General features: G+C 39.8%; 1 protein-coding gene across 1 annotated transcript in view; it reads right to left on the bottom strand.

The window, feature by feature from the left end:
• The window catches only part of vipr2 (vasoactive intestinal peptide receptor 2), a gene marked incomplete at both ends in the record, with an annotated part of 61813 nt that overhangs the window by 781 nt on the left and 46370 nt on the right, over positions 1-14662 (bottom strand). The window contains 6 exons of the mRNA XM_080033875.1: positions 631-760; positions 3925-4016; positions 5931-6000; positions 8869-8929; positions 9566-9716; positions 11519-11651. Of these exons, the coding sequence (XP_079890001.1) occupies positions 631-760; positions 3925-4016; positions 5931-6000; positions 8869-8929; positions 9566-9716; positions 11519-11651 (637 nt within the window). The remainder of the gene's footprint in view (positions 1-630; positions 761-3924; positions 4017-5930; positions 6001-8868; positions 8930-9565; positions 9717-11518; positions 11652-14662) is intronic.

The raw sequence follows: 14662 nt of genomic DNA, 5'->3' as shown, positions 1-14662 counted from the left end.
AAAAAACAACAATGGCAGTAATTCTACATTTAAATATTAATCTTTCAACGTAAAGATGGTGAAGAAAATTATGTTAAAGGTGCTACAAGAAACATTAAGTTTGTGTTCATTCTAGCGCCCCCCTTTGGACAAAAGCAGTAGTGTTTTTACTACGCCAGCTGTTGTTCCTGGGTGAGCGTATACCCATGACAAAGGCATTAAGTAAAACAATATAAAAATAGCATTCTTTGCACTGATGGTCTCATTTGCTGTTACATTTCATTTATGATCATCAGAGGAAAAAATTAAATCGGAAATATTCAAAAGTTCCTCGTAGGTAGCAGCACCGTTTAAAGACTATGACAATAACATCTAATAATAGATCTGTGTCTGTAGAAAAAAAAATATAGCTATAAAAAATAAAAATAAGGGGGCTCCCTTAGCTCAGTTGGTAGGGCGTCCCCCCCATGGGCCTCGGCCAGCAGCGGACCCGGGTTCGATTCCAGCCCACGGTCGTTCTCTGCATGTCACTCCTCTCTGCCCCATTTCAACTCTGTCTCTACACTATCAATAAAGCTAATAATAAAGCTAATAATAATAATAATAATAATAATGATAATAATAATAATAATAATAATAATAATAATTCACCTGGAAAGACCCGAGTGCCAGGTCAAAGAATATTTTATAATCTTCTGCGATGGATTCACTCAGAGACACAAAGACGACGTAGTGGATTCCAAACAGAGGGATCAGCAGCAGAGTGGATTTGGCCAACCGCCTGAAATAGATAAAAACAGTAATCATGAGTTATTTGTAGCCCAGTTACAAATAATACCGTCGTCCCATATTATCACAAGTGTGTCTGTAAACAGTTTTAAGTATTTTTGAGTTCCTTAAAAATCACACAGCAGCCTACTGCTCTTTAAATTAATTAAGAAAGTAAAATAAAATTATCCACCAAAAAAGGTTATAAACACATTTTTCCCCTCTCAAAAGAAATTATGAATAGTCTACCTTTTTAATTTGTGTTTGTCTGATGCTGACTCTAGTTTGTCCTGCATGCTTTATGTATTTTAATGCTTGAACTACTGAATACTTGTATGTGGTTATAATTAATGTTTTATCTGTTGCTTTTATATGTTATTATTATTTTTTTTTAACTATTTCTGTTATTTGCTTATTTGCTTTTTAGGGAGCCTATTGTTACATCTGGCCAAGGACTGCAGATGGAAACTAGCCTTCTGGCTAAATCTGGCATATTTACAGAAATGTTTATTAATATGCACTGTCCCTGTCAAATAAACAAACAAATAAATAACATTTTAGACCCTTTGATTTATTTATTTTTAATAAGGCATCTTCTTGTTTATATGTGTTTTGTTGTTTGAGAGCATCCTTCGTCATCACACTGATTGGTCAATCACAGCATTCTACGGTTCCGTTATTTCTCGATAACGGCCACTCTTAAGGATAACTCATTGTCGCTAAGGGTGACAGAATGTTGCAATCAGCTGATTGATTGATCTGTATTGTTGCTGCTTTTTTTCTATGCCACTTGTATATTGCATATTTTCATAGTTTCTTTCTTGGCATTCAGTCTGTGGAAAACAAAGGAAGAATTTCACTGTATGACTGAGAACATGTTTCTTATTGTGCATATGACACTGAATACTTTGAATCTTGAATGAATAGATGTTACAAACAGTTAGCCTACATATTACTGTCTTAAAAAACAATGGAATACTTTTTCAACTTTACTTTGAATGTATCGGGAGAGCAGGGAACTTGACTCGAGTCATAGTTAATGGACCTTTACTGCAGGTCATCCCCTCTCTCTCTCTCTCTCTCTCTCTCTCTCTCTCTCTCTCTCTCTCTGCCTCCCCATTTCAACTCTGTACTATCTAATAAAGCTTGAAAATGCCAAAAAAATATTCTTACAAAAAAAACTATGGAATATTTTTTCAACATTACTTTGAATGTATCAGGAGAGCAGGGAACTTGGCTGGAGTCATAGTTTATGTCTTAGAAGACTCCAGTCAAAACTAATTGAGATAGTTTGACTACATAGTTACATAGTGACTGTTGCTATGGTGAAAGTTTGTTAAAAAAAAACCCAACTGCTGAGTGGACCAATTACTGCACTTCAAATGTGGGAACAACCAACTGCAGGGCTGTCGGAAAGCGGGGAAAAGAACGATTTGCGAAACTTCTTCAATGAAACTATAGTCATCTCCCCATGACTCCAGTCAAGTTATGCCGGGGGGCACTCGTGGCGTAGTGTTTAGAGCGTCGTCCCCCCACCTCCATAGAGGCTCAGTCCTCTTCACAGCAGACCCTGTTTTCTACTCTCTGCATGTCATTCCCCTGTCTGCCCCATTTCATCTCTGTCTCTCCATAACTATCTAATAAGGCAAAAATGCAAAAAAAAAAATGAACCTATGGGATTTCCTCTATGGTGAAATCCCCCTGTCCCTGCATAACCTAAGGCTGCAACTGTCGACTTTACTCAGTCCTGAAGTGAACAGCACACACAAACACACTCTCTAACTCACACACACACACACACACACACACACACACACACACACACACACTGAATCTTCCCCGTATAAACTGTCAGGACATTCCATAGCGGAACGAATTGGGCTTTACCTTAGCATCGTTTCATCACCTCTCGCGTCTCACCTCTACCTCTGGGGCCTCAGGACACAATATTACCTGACAACTCAGCACGGCTTAGATTTCCCCGGAGGGTAAAAATGCACCATAGATTAAACACTATAGCAAGACGTGGGCATAGACTCAAAGACATTAGTTAAGGGGAGCGAAGAATGCGGGTTTTCCCCAAAGTCGGCATCATGAAACGGTGAAGTGAACAACACACACACGCACACACACGCGCGCGCACACACACACACACACACACACACACGCACACACACACACACACACACACACACACACACTCATACTCACACACACATTCATTCACACACACACACACACACACACACACACACAAACGGTGTTGTGTCCAATGAGAGTTAGCATCACTCTTATCGATTCAGACAGCAAATACAGAGCAGATTAAAAAAAATGTCCTCTGGGTTTTAGATGATTTGCTTTATACAGGGTTCCCCGCAGAATCTTAAAAAGTCTTGAAAAAAGGCATTGCAATGAGTACATCTAAAGATAAGACCTTAATTGGTTGTAAAGTGTCTTAAATAAATCATTAATCATATTTTTCAAGTCTGGCTCTATCACCTGCACCTGTCTCCCCTGAGAAACTGAAGTAAAAAATAACTGGTTTGATATGGAAAAAATCCGTTATGAGATTTCAGGGAAAGCAGAAAAATGTAACCAGTTATGTCAGCCTTTCCTGGACTATATAACAGCGCTGCAGTGACCTACATGACACATTTTTGACTTTTTATTCTTTGCCATAACATTTACATTTTAGTTTAAACCATGTCCTTAGAAAGCTGTTAAGTAGAGTACGCCAGGTTAGTTGTTTATTTTATTTTGTCTTATGTTTGTGTGTTCACTTTTACAGCTGTTCGTTTGTGTTCTTAAAAAAAACAGGTTTGTAGCTCATATCCAATGGGTGAAGATGGGTGAAATTTGAGGATACGGCTCAGTGGGGAGGGTGGTCGACCGACCCACAACTGCATGGGTCGGAGGTTCGATCCCCCGTCTCCCCGCCACATGTCCAAGTGTCCCTGGGCAAAGAGACATTGAACCCTAACTTGCTCCCGATAGCTAGCTTGCACCCTGCGTGGTAGCTGCTGCTGCTGCTATCGGTGTATGAATGTGTGCTCCAGTTGTAAGTCGCTCTGGATGAAAGCGACTGCTAAATGACATGTAACGTAATGTAATGTAATTTTAGCTTTTTTTACTCGATAAGAGATACCTATATTGTGATTGGTGGTTGTTATGAGATACCTGTATTGTGATTGGTCGTTGCCCCCGACGTCAGGACACCGCAGCTTCTGAACCAAGATCCGAATGATGCTGATGAAGAAGATGAAGTTCACCTTGGAGACGGGGAAAAAAAATAAAACAAAAAATATTTTTTATTTAAAGTAGTAGTAGTTCAGTAAGCGAAATGGTCAGTTAAGCTAACTTCCTGTCAGTGACTGCAGTTAGCAGTCCCCTCGCTCGTCCCTACGTCACCACATTAATGCACTGCGGTCTTCAAGCAGCGAGTTATCTAGCATCATCTCAGATCCATAAGTGCGATATAACATGATAAAAACCATCAAAACAGACATTGGGAAGGATTTTTACCTATACTCCGCCATTGTAGCGACATAAATATTCACTCCTCTGTCGCTCTCTGCATGTGCACCGGCAGTGAGACGGGTGCCGTTTTTTTTTGCATTCTCTCTTCTGATTGGATATAAAGTTGTGGGATCCCAGAAAAGTTTATTTGCCGATTACATGCAAAGCAGCTGACTGAGAGATCGGCTTTATGAAACGCGCACATTATATAAGTGATCACTGTATGAATAAAGAGCGATTTAACACATATAATAACATAAATATATCGCTCACTTCACCTTTAACACTTTTCTAACCTTTATTCATACAAGTACAGTATTTCCCATTGAGACCGAAGACTCTTCTTCTGATTAAAGTGAGTCAGAAAAACCTGCATTATATTTTTATCCACCCACAAAAAGCGATCGCTGTAAAGTAAAGTCTGAATCAAAAAGAGTCTTCACCTGAGTGCTCAGTCAAGGGGATCAGGAGATTCACTGACCTTCTGTCTTTACCTCTGGTGCATTTCAAATCTAACCAGTGAAGTGACATTAAATGAAATCATATTGTAGGATTCTTCGGGGACCTTAAATTGCAATTTACCCTGCGTTCCAATACCCATACTTCCCTACTATTTAGTATGCCAGAAAGAGATTTAGGATGTCCCAATACATGCATGTCAATTGCAGTATGCCAAAAATACCTAGGTGCCCCACTAACTCCAATTGCATTTTGCAGTATTCGTCTTTATTTTTTTGACATTTCTCGACATAATGAAAAAAATCTTCCTTATCTGATTTTTTTTCTCTCTCCTGTGGCTCTAAAACTCTAATGTACTTTAGTATGTAGTGTAGTAAAAAGAAAGAGTATGTGAATTGGAACGCAGGGTTAGTTTTACATAGAGATTTTTATATAGAGCTTTTTATGCTGCTTTCCGGGAGCCTGTATGTGTGCGAGCTTCAATCAGTCGCGGTTAATTTGCACGGAAGCATGAAATCTTAAGACCTTTATGCAATCACATGAAGTACTTAAGATTCCTCATTTTGTCTGGGATGTATCTGATCGCAGACTGAAAATGATAAGTACTTCTGTCTTTTTCACATTCAAGATGGTTAATTTGTCATCATTATTATTTTAAGTGGCATATGAGAAGTGCTAGAATGTAGATCTTGCACCTGTATCTTTATGGCCATGTGTTTTTGTGTGTGTGTGTGTAACCTTTTAGTTTGCAACAAGTTGAGTGAGCTCAGGTGTGCTGAGTCACTCAATCACACACAGGTGTGTTCAATTAGCTCTGCTCCTGGGGACAGTATATAAGCAGGATCACTTGTGACCAACCCTGCGTTCCAAATCACATACTTTTTCTTTTTACTACACTACATACTAAAGAACAGAAGAGTTTTAGGGCCACGGGAGAGAAAAAAATAAATCAGATAGGGAAGATTTTTTTTCATTATGCTGAGAAATGTCAAGAATAAAGACGAATACTGCAAAATGCTATTGGAGTTAGTGGGGCATCTAGGTATTTTCAGCATACTGCAATTGACGTGCATGTATTGGGACATCCTAAATCTTTTTCTGGCATACTAAATAGTATGGAAGTATGGGTATTGGAACGCAGGGATTTGTCCGTTCATCCATTTCAAAGCACGTGCACACTTAACAGGAAGTAATATACCTCCACCTACCATGATGGAGAATCCGATTGGCCCATTGATGACCCAGTTTGGAATGGGGTTGTCATTTCTCTCCCAGCATCTGAGGGTTTACACAAATAACAATCACGTGGCTATTATAGATGGAGTCAGTCAGCGATTCTTGAGAAAGCTTGTTGTCAAAATCAGTGAATATCTCCTCACCTGTCTGTACTGTCTGTGTATTGAAAAAAAAAACAGTGTTGATACATAGCCTAGGCTCTGTAAAATGGTAGATAAAAAGGAGGGGGGCCCCACAGCTAGCAACATGCCCGTTTACAGAGCCTAGGCTGTGTATTAAAACTGGATTTCTTTTTCAGCGCACACAGTACGAACAGGTAGCGAAATATTGAAGAGATATTTCACTGATTTTGACAAAAGGTAATTTTGACAACAAGCGTTCTCCAGAATCCACTTTTAAAGCGTACATAATACAGCTCTGGAAAAAATTAAGAGACCACTCCAAATGTTCAGTGTTTTTTTGTTCCCGTTTTACTATTTCTAGGCATATCTTTGAGTAGAATGAACATTTTGGTTTTATAATATAAACTACTGACAACATTTCTACCAAATTCCCCCAAAAAACTATTGTCATTAAGAGCATTTCCATTAAGTAATGTAGAGATGAAGATTGAAGAAAAATTCTTTCCAGAGCTGTATATTTGTGAAAACATAACTGCACCAGAAACGTTTAAATGGTCACAGTCAGTTATACGGTATTTCCAGCAGATATTTTCCAGACCTGAAATTCAGCTTGATGTTAAAAATGAGTTTGTCTGAGGTTGAATATGACTCAGAGCTATTTAAAAAAAAGTCTCGTCTCTTAAGTTATCATCCTGGGCAAGGCTAAGTCAAGTCACAAATCCAACCATTCATTTTTGGGACAGACACTTATCCCAGACAGTCAGGATTGCTTTAGTAAAATCCCAGAAATCTGTTCCTACTTAAAGGTTTTTAAGGGTATTAACAGATTAGGTGTGGAGTAAGTAAGCACATCTTCACTCCCCCGATGGGTCAGGGCTGGACATACATACATCATAATCAGTGAACCATTTATATTAGCCTCCTAGGGTTTACACTTTGAGGGATCTTGCAGTTTTCTAAGCTCCCCATCAACTCTCTGAAGACGAGGCCCTCGGTGTGTGAGTGTGTGTGTGTGTGTGTGTGTGTGTGTGTGTGAATGTGTGTATGAATGGGTCAATGTGGTAAGAAATGTAAAGCACTTTGGGGCTGAGAAAATCGGCAAAAAAAAAAAGTGCTGTATATATTAGTCAAGTCCATTTACAATTTTACCATGAGCTCACACATCCATCAAGCTAAGTAGAAACTCAATTCAAACGCTTGTATATCCGCGACTACTGTAAGTGAAGCATATGACGATATAGGTAACATGTGAGTGAGAGATTAGCCTTGCAACCCATAATGTAACAACTTCCCGTATCTATATGGGAGCAGGTTGCGCCGTCATTTTTCACCGTAATTTTTCTACTGTGACACGAAATGCACCTGTTGGAAGACCAAGAAGAAGAAGAAGTACTATAGAATAAATAACTAAATACATCTTCACCTCATCACTTGATATTGTAGGAAAGACTTGAGGCAGTGGTGGATGATGCCATCTTTAGTAACTATAGCTTCTTGTCCATTGAAGGCCACCGTAGATTCGATAAATTTTTCGAACGGGAGCGGTTAGCAAGGGAGTGTTGCAATGTATAATCTGACTACTTGATGCCGCTAATAGTCCGATGCTACACACTGTATCTTTAACTCAAGGCCAGTATTTTCCTGGAGCTATTAACAAGCTTACTTTGTCAAATGACTATTTCCAAGGTTGCGAATAAACTTCATTATCATTCTCTTCACACACACGCCTCCTCACAGCGTGGAACCATATCCTTGCCTTTACCCTTTGTTGTCAGAAGAATTGCTGTCAAGATATTTCAGCAGAAGTTTTTTTTTTTTTTTTAAAGAAAACTCCCACTCACTTCGACTTGACCCTTTGATGAGCTTTGGTATTGGCTGTATTTCGTGTAATAACTTGCAACTCGTAGCCAACAGAATTCCTGGCACTAGGCTTTTGTAATAATGATGCAAATTCAACTTGTTAAATGACCCTACAGAGGTCACTGTGACATAGGGGACATTTGTCTTATTATTCTGGAAACCGAGCCTCGTTCCCCACACGTTTTATCTGCTGACACAATCTAATTTATACAATCTAATGTGTGGACTTAATGTAATAACAGACACGGTCCCTGTTGAATACCAATATTTGCCACTCCATGAGTTGATTGAAAATACCCTTCCGTAACATAATAGAGGGAGAAAGTTAATAAAGGATTCAAAAGTGTGCACGGCAAGCTCTATATCTCCTGGACACTTAACAAATTACTTTCTGTTAATAGTGTGTCAGACAAAACGGTGCATGCAGATTTCTGTGGTACTATTTGTGATGTATAATATGATTAAAGGACAATATAGTGATGAATCAAGTGTGTGTGCATGCTCACGATTTGATTGGTTGAACGACACTCACCCCTAGCCTGGTTCTCAGACCATCGTACTTCATTTCGTTTGTACAGAAGGTCTGGAATCGCTCAATTGACAAACGTTAACTCACTTTAAGGCAGGTGGGTGTCTGTTGAAGTTTAAAACTATTGGATCTGCACAGTGCCACTCTGGATCTGCCAACCAATCGCATAACGTTTGGTCGTGACTCGTGACATATGTCATGCACCGGCTTCTGACTACAACTAAAACTGGCGCACGACCTCAACGTCATTGTTCTCGGCCACTCCTTCTGTTCGCTGATTGGACTGGCAGAAATCTGGCTGGAGAGAACCCACTAATATACCGCAGCCCCAGACTGACTACTGAAGGGAAATAAAAATTGAGCGGAAGAATGTAGGCGGGCGATACCAGGCTAACTCACCCCGTGTCTTCCAGATAAACTCTTGTCATCGCCCACGCAAACACGAACACTGTGGGGGTTCCTGCAAAAAGCAGCAAAGAAAATCAATCATGTTATTTCTGGTTGTATTTAGTTTTAATCTTTACATTCATACTATATGTATAACTATTGTTGTGTATTCGATGTATTTGCGTTGTATATTGTGTATGTGTTGTTGTTTTTGCTTTGCATTTGTTGACTCAACATCATGCAAATGAGGGTCGCACACACACACACACACACACACACACACACACACACACACACACACACACACCACAATTGATGTCTACAGTATAAATAAAGGTTAAATGAAATTAAATGAAAAGACTCCTTGAAGCTGTCTAACCCCAGCCTATGAGCATGTCTGATCCCTACCGTATTGGCTCCGGCCTTCGTTGCAGTGGTCACGGGTTCAAATCCGACCCGTGGACCTTTACTGCAGGTCATCCCCCCCCCCCCTCTCTCTCTCTCTGTCTCCCCATTTCAACTCTGTACTGTCTAATAAAGCTTGAAAATGCCCCCCAAAAAAATCAAAACAAAGCAATGAGTGAATTTGAGTTGTTGTTGATTCTAGCATCCCAAAGCGGTAGTGGTTTTACAACAAGGTAATAGAGAAAAAAGATAGAAAAAGTTACACACTACAGCTTTAACCTCTGACTGAATAAAGCCGTCTTACCCCAGCCTATGAGCAAGTAAACGATGAAATGTCTGTTCTCGGAGAAGATGACGACTAGTAGAGTGTGGAGGTAAAGTCCTTCCACCAGCAGCCAGAAGAAATTCGCCATAATGAAGTACTGGAAAAACACCAGACTGGCTTTACACCCCACCTGCAAAACAACACACACACACACACACACACGCACACGCACACACACACACACACGCGCACACACACACACACACGCACACACACACACGCACACAAAGGCCAAAGATGTTTATTAGCTATGTTATGGACTTTGTGTCTAAATACTTAAATGTCAAATGTCACAAAACCTCCCAAACCTATCAGCAGTTCTGTAATAGCTTCGGCAGTGACATTAAATTAACCTTTATGTCATGTTATCATATATCGTTTTTATATCCTCTATTGGCAAATGTGCTAATTATTGGGATATGTGAATGTGATGTATTCTATTTTACAATCTGAGTTCAACACGAGGATTCACTTTAACTTGCGGAGCACGACGTTACAATGCGTTGGAAAGTATGATATATAAAGGTCAGAGCTCCCGGAGAATATTGCTTCAATAATCATAGTGAAGTCTCCCCACTGGTATGAAAGCCAAGCAGAGTCAAAGGGTTTCAAATATAAAAGCTTCAGAGCAGCGCCAGCAAGAGTTTTGGAGACTTTGAAAGTAATCAAAGTCATCATTGACCCGACTATAGGCTACCAGGGGGCCGTAGACTGTATGAAGTAAGTTTGGTATGGCACGGTGCGCACATGTATTATTCATATGCACATTAACAACTACAGCAGTGTGTGTGTGTGTGTGTGTGTGTGTGTGTGTGTGTGTGTGTGTGTGTGTGTGTGTGTGTGTGTGTGTGTGTGTGTGAGTGCAGCAGCAGTCATTGGCAATGAAATTCTTAAGTCCAAGGCTCCTCTCAACAATGTGATATAGACGAAGAAAAACACAAGAGAGCAACACCTGAGACACAAATAAACACAACAGTAGTGTGAGGACACAGCGCAGATAAAAAGTGTAGCGATAAGGTGCACCATATATTTATAAAAGTACATTTAGAATGCAAATTACATTCAATTAAATGGAGATGAAATAGAATACTGTATGTGGAAATAATAATAAAACTAATAAGTGTAGTAAAAAAGGATATTCTACATGTAATAGAATAATGTTGAATATAATAAAAAAATATGTACACGTCTGTAAAAGTTGAATTAGTGAAATAAATGAAATTTTGCACGATATTAAATTTTTTCGAGTTTCAGCTGTATATTTTGTGAATGTGTATGACTGCTGTATGTTTGAGGTGGTGGTCGGAGGGGCCGTAGGCGCTGAATGGCAGCCACGCTTCCGTCAGTCTGCCCCAGGGCAGCTGTGGCTACTATGGTAGTTTACCACCACCAGTATGACTGTGTGTGAATGAATGGAACCTGGAACCCTGTAAAGCGTCTTTGAGTGCCTTGAAAAGCGCTATATAAATCCAGTCCATTCATTATTCATTATATTTTGTCATTTTGTAAAATTTTATATAAAACAGTATGGAGGCGGTGACCAAGGGAGGGGGCCTATTGCAGTGGAAAAGCTTGCCAGATCTAGGGGTACCGATCTGTACATAACAGTGCCGTGCCACACCGAACCGAACCATGTTACTCAGTGGAAACAAGCCATAAAAGGGTACATGGGCGGTGGTCGGCCAATGATCAAAGGGTTGGCGGTTCGATCCCCGCTCTGCCACCTGTGTCATGGTTGTTGTGTCCTTGGGCAAGACACTTCACCCTCACCTTGCCTCGTGTGAATGTCGATAGTTAGCCTGCTATCGATGTGTGAAAGTGTGTGTGAATGGTAACGTGGCAAAGGAAAACAGGTCTCCCTTGCAAAAGAGTCTTCGGTCTCAACGGGATTTACCTGTATAAATAAAGGTAAGAAAATAACAAGAAATTCACCAGTGAGGGCTCGGTTGAACACTGCGAGCTTCGGTTGAAGAGAATATCGTCTTTAACCAACACAGCCACGGCTCTCAGGATGAACGAGACAAACAGGTTCAGGTGGATGTAGTTCCTGGTGCAGTGGAGCTTCCTGCATAAAAAGTTTACACAGATCATTATTATTTTTTGTATATTAATTTTTATTTATTTTAATTTTTTTGTACATACAGCTCTGGAAAAAATTAAGAGACCAGTCTGGATTTTTTTCTTAAATCTTCATCTCTACATTACTTATTGAAAAAATGCTCTTAATGACAATTTTTTTTTGGAATTTGGTTAGAAATGTTGTCAGTAGTTTATAGAATGAGACCAAAATGTTCGTTTTACTCAAACATAAATAGTAAGTAGAGAGACACTGAACATTTGGAGTGGTCTCTTCATTATTTTCCAGAGATGTATATATTTTTAGTTTTTCTTTTTTTTTGGCATTTACAAGCTTTATTAGATAGTACAGAGTTGAAATGGGGAGACAGAGAGAGAGGGGGGGGATGACCTGCAGTAAAGGTCCACGGGTCGGATTTGAACCCGCGACCACTGCAACGAAGGCCAGAGCCAATATGTTACACACTCTATCCACTACGCTACCGGAGCGCCCCTGTATACTTTTTTTATTTGACAGTGTGGGGAGACAGAGGTGAAATGGGGTAAAGAGGGGAACGACATGCAGAGAACGACCCGGGCCGGATGCCACACAATTTCTTTCATGTCTTTCAATTATAATTTCAACAAGAAAAGATCACTCAAGCTTCTAAATATTCAACTTCATTATTACATTATGAGATTTCAATTTTCTCCCCTTCTTCCTAAGGTCCTTGTTATTAGACTCTTTCTTACTTCTCCTCATCTTCCTTCTGTGTCAGCTGAGTTTAGCACCAAGACCATCAAAGGGCCATTTCGTAAGTTTTATTTTTACATGTCTGTCAACTTGTTCATGATTTTCAGCAAGAAACTTTTAATAAAACTTCTAAATATTCCAGATCTTTCTCATAGCTACATTGTGTGTTACAACTTTTCAACTCTTTTCATGCTAATGAGACATTTTCAAGCTTTTCCAAGTCCTTAAAGCCCATGTCCACCTACCGCCTTTTTTCGACCGCAAGCGCCTTTTTTCAATTGGTTCCCAATGAGAAAAGGTGCAGCGCCCAGCGTTTTTAATTAAATTTTTCCCTTTCTGTGCGGCCGCTTCGAGCATTTCGAGTTGAGAGTAGCTCAATTAACTTTTCAGAAAAGCGGCGGGGACGTCACCTTGACAATCAAGAAGACGGAAGAGAACCTGCTTTTTTTCCGTCTCTGGTTGCGTTCTGAATCTCATACTCTTTCTTTTTTCTATTCTACATACTACATCCGACGATAAAAAGAATCTAGTTAGGATGCAGTAGGCATACTTTTGGGACATACTTTACTCTCTTATTTCATCATAACATTGCGCCTTGATCTTGCCTCTTGCTTTTATATCCGTCGCATCCCCGTTTGTTTTCATATGGAGGCTTCGTCGATGTGACGTCACTTCACGTGCGCACTGGATTGTGGGTCAGAATCGCCCAAATAGGATGCAGTTTTCAACACATGGCCGCATGAAGTAGGACATCCGGGTACTTCTAACCATCCTAAATATGGCCACAAGAATCGGGACATCCTAAATCTTTTTTCTACATACTATATAGTAGAAAGTATGCGATTCGGAACGCAACCTCTGTTTACCCGAATCTGTACGAAATGAGTGACTTAAAAGGACCAGAACAGAGGGAGGAGAGCCTGTTTGTGTGAGCATATTAGGCGAACACTTGATTCGCTGTATTTTTTCATCTCCTACGGATCGTTTCATGCGCACACGTCAGCCTACACAATAGTGATTTGATAATGATAGAACGCCGGTTCCGTATGGGTGAAGTATTCCTTTAAAGAAAGCAAGTGAAATTGAGTCGGATGGTTCTACGTTTTCCATACTGCGCCTCACTACAATAAAGACGCAAATTCCTTGATGAAAACAAATGTAAATGATCTGTTATATTTATTCCTCTGGCCAAACCTCAAACCAGCCCATTAGTGATACTAATAATAATCCCAACAGCAAAATGAAGGAAATAAAGAATTCTCCAATTACCATATCTAAAATTAACAAATAAATAAATAAAACAATCCAATTAACACATGAGACTAAATTGGGCTATATATTACACACACGCACACACACACACACACACACACACACGCACACACACACACACACACACACGCACACACACACACACGCACGCACGCACGCACACACACACACACACACACACACACACACACACACACACACACACGTCTATAAACAAGGAATGATAAAGCTGTGAAATTGCCATTGCTTGGTCATTTAAAACCCAATTTAACGGACTGCTTCTCTCGGACTCTAACGGCATGACAACAGAAAGAGACACACAAAAACAAAGGACCAAAAAGATGAGCCTGAAATGAACACCAGCCATTTTGTTTTCAATCAATCAATCAATCAATCAAAGAACTTTATTTATCCCAGAGGGCAATTCAGTTCAGCAGTCCTACACACACTAAGCAACACATAACAGACAATATACAGCGAATAAAAAACAATAAACAGGACACAGGATATGTCAGAGAGACACAATGGCTGGGCATGAGTAGGCCTGCACAGTTAAAAGAATAAAAAACATCAGATCCAAGTGAATAAATAAATAAATAAGTAAGGTACCCAACAATGACACTGATACCCAAGTGGTACAGCAACAAAAATCATGTCCAGACACTGCTGTCCAGGTTTAACAGCCTGACAGCAGACGGAATAAAAGACTGAGAGTAGCGCTTAGTTTTCCTGCTTGGTGCTGCAAAGCGCCGGCCTGAAGGCATTAATCTGAATTCTGGGAAGAGGATGTGGTCCTTTTGGTTTACTATTGTTTTAGCTTTTTGGACCACGCGCCTCTCCCAAAGGGAGAATAAGTTTTTGAAAAGTAACAGCTACTATTTATTTTTTATTACATTTTTTTCATTATGCACTTTTGAGAATAAAGTAAACTCTAAGCTCCACTAATAACTTTACTTTAGTTAATATAGAGTGAAGGTATTGAATCTTTTTCTCTT

This window comes from Ammodytes marinus (genome assembly GCF_949987685.1).
Source record: "Ammodytes marinus genome assembly, chromosome: 9".
NCBI lineage: Eukaryota > Metazoa > Chordata > Actinopteri > Uranoscopiformes > Ammodytidae > Ammodytes > Ammodytes marinus.
This window is presented reverse-complemented; position numbering and strand designations above follow the sequence as displayed.